General features: G+C 64.0%; 1 protein-coding gene across 1 annotated transcript; it reads left to right on the top strand.

The window, feature by feature from the left end:
* Positions 1-1,015: 1,015 nt before the first annotated feature.
* LOC123323969 (testis-specific Y-encoded protein 1-like) lies at positions 1,016-1,903 on the top strand (the record flags this gene model as incomplete). Its single annotated transcript, XM_044912500.1, has 4 exons — positions 1,016-1,097; positions 1,256-1,367; positions 1,582-1,727; positions 1,832-1,903. Coding segments are annotated over 4 exons (412 nt in total), but the record flags the coding sequence as incomplete, so codon positions are not given.
* Between the last annotated feature and the right edge of the window lie 542 nt (positions 1,904-2,445).

Raw genomic sequence — 2,445 nt, 5'->3', positions numbered from 1 at the left:
GTGTCTGAGCAGAAGCTGCGGGTAAAAGCTTTGGGGCTGCAGCAGTCCCAAGGGTCTTGCCGGGTTCAGGGAACACAGCTCAGGACTCCTGGACATCTAGTGTAGCCCAACGCACACCGTCGGCTCAGAGCAGATATTGGAAGGGAACGTTTGCTGGGTCCATGGGGCAGATTGAGAGGCTGCCCGCCCCCTTCCCTGTCCTTCAGAGCCTGTGTGGTTTTCCAAAGGGTTCAGGGCAGACCCACAATCTCGTGCGCACGGACGCGAGTTGCAGGGTCAGTCAGCGGGCCGCCACGCTTCAGCAGACCGCAGGAACCCAGACACGGCGTCGCAGAGGTGCTGCACAGTCTGTCTCCACAGGCCCTACGCAGCCAGGCCGAGGCCCCAGGCCCAGGGGCCTCCACGCACCTTCCCTGCCTGCCTCTCTCTCCCCCTGCGTGTCCTTGCGTGCCCTCTTCCTCTCTCCTCTCTGCCCTCCCTCTGTGGGGCCTCTCTGTCCCTCTCTCTCTGCTTCGTTCCCTCCTGCCCCCACCTACCCCTTTCCCTCCCTCTCTCGCTGCCTCTGCCAGGACCACCCTTTGCGCCGTTGGTGCGCAGCCATGCTCCAGGTGAGCCGAGAGGCCCCTTCTGGGCACAGGAGGCCCCGCGAAGGCACAGGGCTTCAGGCCAACATACAAGCACACACAGCCGTGAGAGTGGGACGGAGCACGTCCAGCCATCCAAAGCAGTGACTGCCGGCAGGCCACACGCACAGGCCAGGGGCATGTGGGAACGGGGAGCAATCAGGCCCTCGGCCTTGCCCTGTCAGGCGCAGGCAGCCTCAGAGGTGCTGGAAGCCAAGGGACTCCCCAGGGTAGAGCAGGTGGGAAGAAAGGGCAGGAGCCCAGGACTTTGGGAGGGCGGCGGTGCCTGGTGTTCCTGCACATGCGCTGCTCGGGTCCCTTGCTCTCAGCCGGGAAGGGCTGGCTTGCTCCTGCCTCTCTTCCTCCTCGACGGCGAGGCTCCTTGACCCAAGGCAGATCCTGAATCACCCCGAGATATCAGCCGTGATGGGTGACCAGGACAGAGACCTGCTCAGCTACATGACCAATTTGGAGGTCAGTCCTGGGAGACGGAGGCTGAAGGAGGCCCGGTTGCCGTGGGGTTTGAGCAGGAGGGGGCCCGGCAAAGCTGTTCAGTGCCACGGCCAGGCAAGCAGCTCGGGACACCTAGAGGACACGTTCCCTCTTCCCCTCCTCTTCCTTCGGCGGGGCAGGTGGAGGAAAAGTGCCGTCCCAAGTACCGCTGCAGGTTGATGTTTTTCTTTGGGAACAAGCCCTACTTCCAGAACAAAGGCATCATTAAGGAGTATCACCTTAGCATTGCCGGTAGGAGTGGGCTTGAGCTTCGAGGATGCTGGGCGCGGGCAGGGGGGCACTTGGGAGTGGGAGGGGAGGTGCGCGGGGGGGTGGGGGTGGGCCCAGGGTGGGGACGGGACCCGGCCCAGGAGGGAGAGAGTTTGGGAGGTTGAGAGGGAGAGAGGGCGAGAGGGCGTGGGTCCTAGGCCGTGGAGAAGCTCTCCTAAGTTTTCCCTTCCTGCAGGATATAGGGCATCTCGTTGCACTCCAGTCCAGTGGTTCTGGGACTATGAACGTGGAGCCGCCGGCCGCAGGCACGACACCACCAGCCTTAACTTCTTCAACTGGTTGTGTGACCCCAGCTGCCCAGGGTCTGACAGGATCGCCGAGGTGGGGCCCCCCGCGGCCTTCGTCAGCAGGGGTGCTGCCCGAGCCACAGCTGCTTGGACCCGGGGCCCGGGCACCGTGCACACCTGGCCTGTTTCCCCTACCAGGTTATCATCGAGGACCTGTGGCCCAATCCCCTGCAGTACTACCCGAGGCAGGAAGGCAGCCGAAGGGAATGAACTGAGAGGAGGGCCTGTCGGTGAGGAGCCAGGGGGGCCGGGTCCTGACATGTGTGTGGAAGGTGCCGGGGAACAGGCAGGTTAGCGGCGGGGAAACTGAGGCTCAGAGAGCCTGGGGCCCAGCTTGCCCAGGGAGCGGGTGGCAGGGTGAGAAGGGAACCTTGGGGAACTCGGGGCACACATCCAGTGGGGTGCTCCCACGTGGGCAAGTTCAGACCCGACAGGCTGTCAGCCAGAACGTCCCAGGTCAGTCGGGAGCAGCAAGGCTTCTCCCCCCCCCGTTTCTCTCAACTGTCACCCGTGCCCTCGGCCCCTCTCTCAGGCCTCCTGACGCTCGTTCAGTTGGGGATGGCCCGCCAGTGTTTGGGAGAGGGGTTCCCTTGTCCCATCCCGCTCCTGTGCCGAGAATCCCCGACTTCCCTCCGTGTTCCCGACCATCCTGTGAACTCCCACAGCCACACGGCCCTTCTTGGCAATGGCACTGGGCCTTGTGAAGGAGGCTCGTGAGGCCCTGGGTGAGGAGGAAGAGGGATCCCACGAGC

Source organism: Neomonachus schauinslandi, unplaced genomic scaffold, assembly GCF_002201575.2.
Source record: "Neomonachus schauinslandi unplaced genomic scaffold, ASM220157v2 HiC_scaffold_3857, whole genome shotgun sequence".
NCBI lineage: Eukaryota > Metazoa > Chordata > Mammalia > Carnivora > Phocidae > Neomonachus > Neomonachus schauinslandi.
Note: the sequence above shows the minus strand (reverse complement) of the source record. Positions and strands in the feature narration are given on the sequence as shown.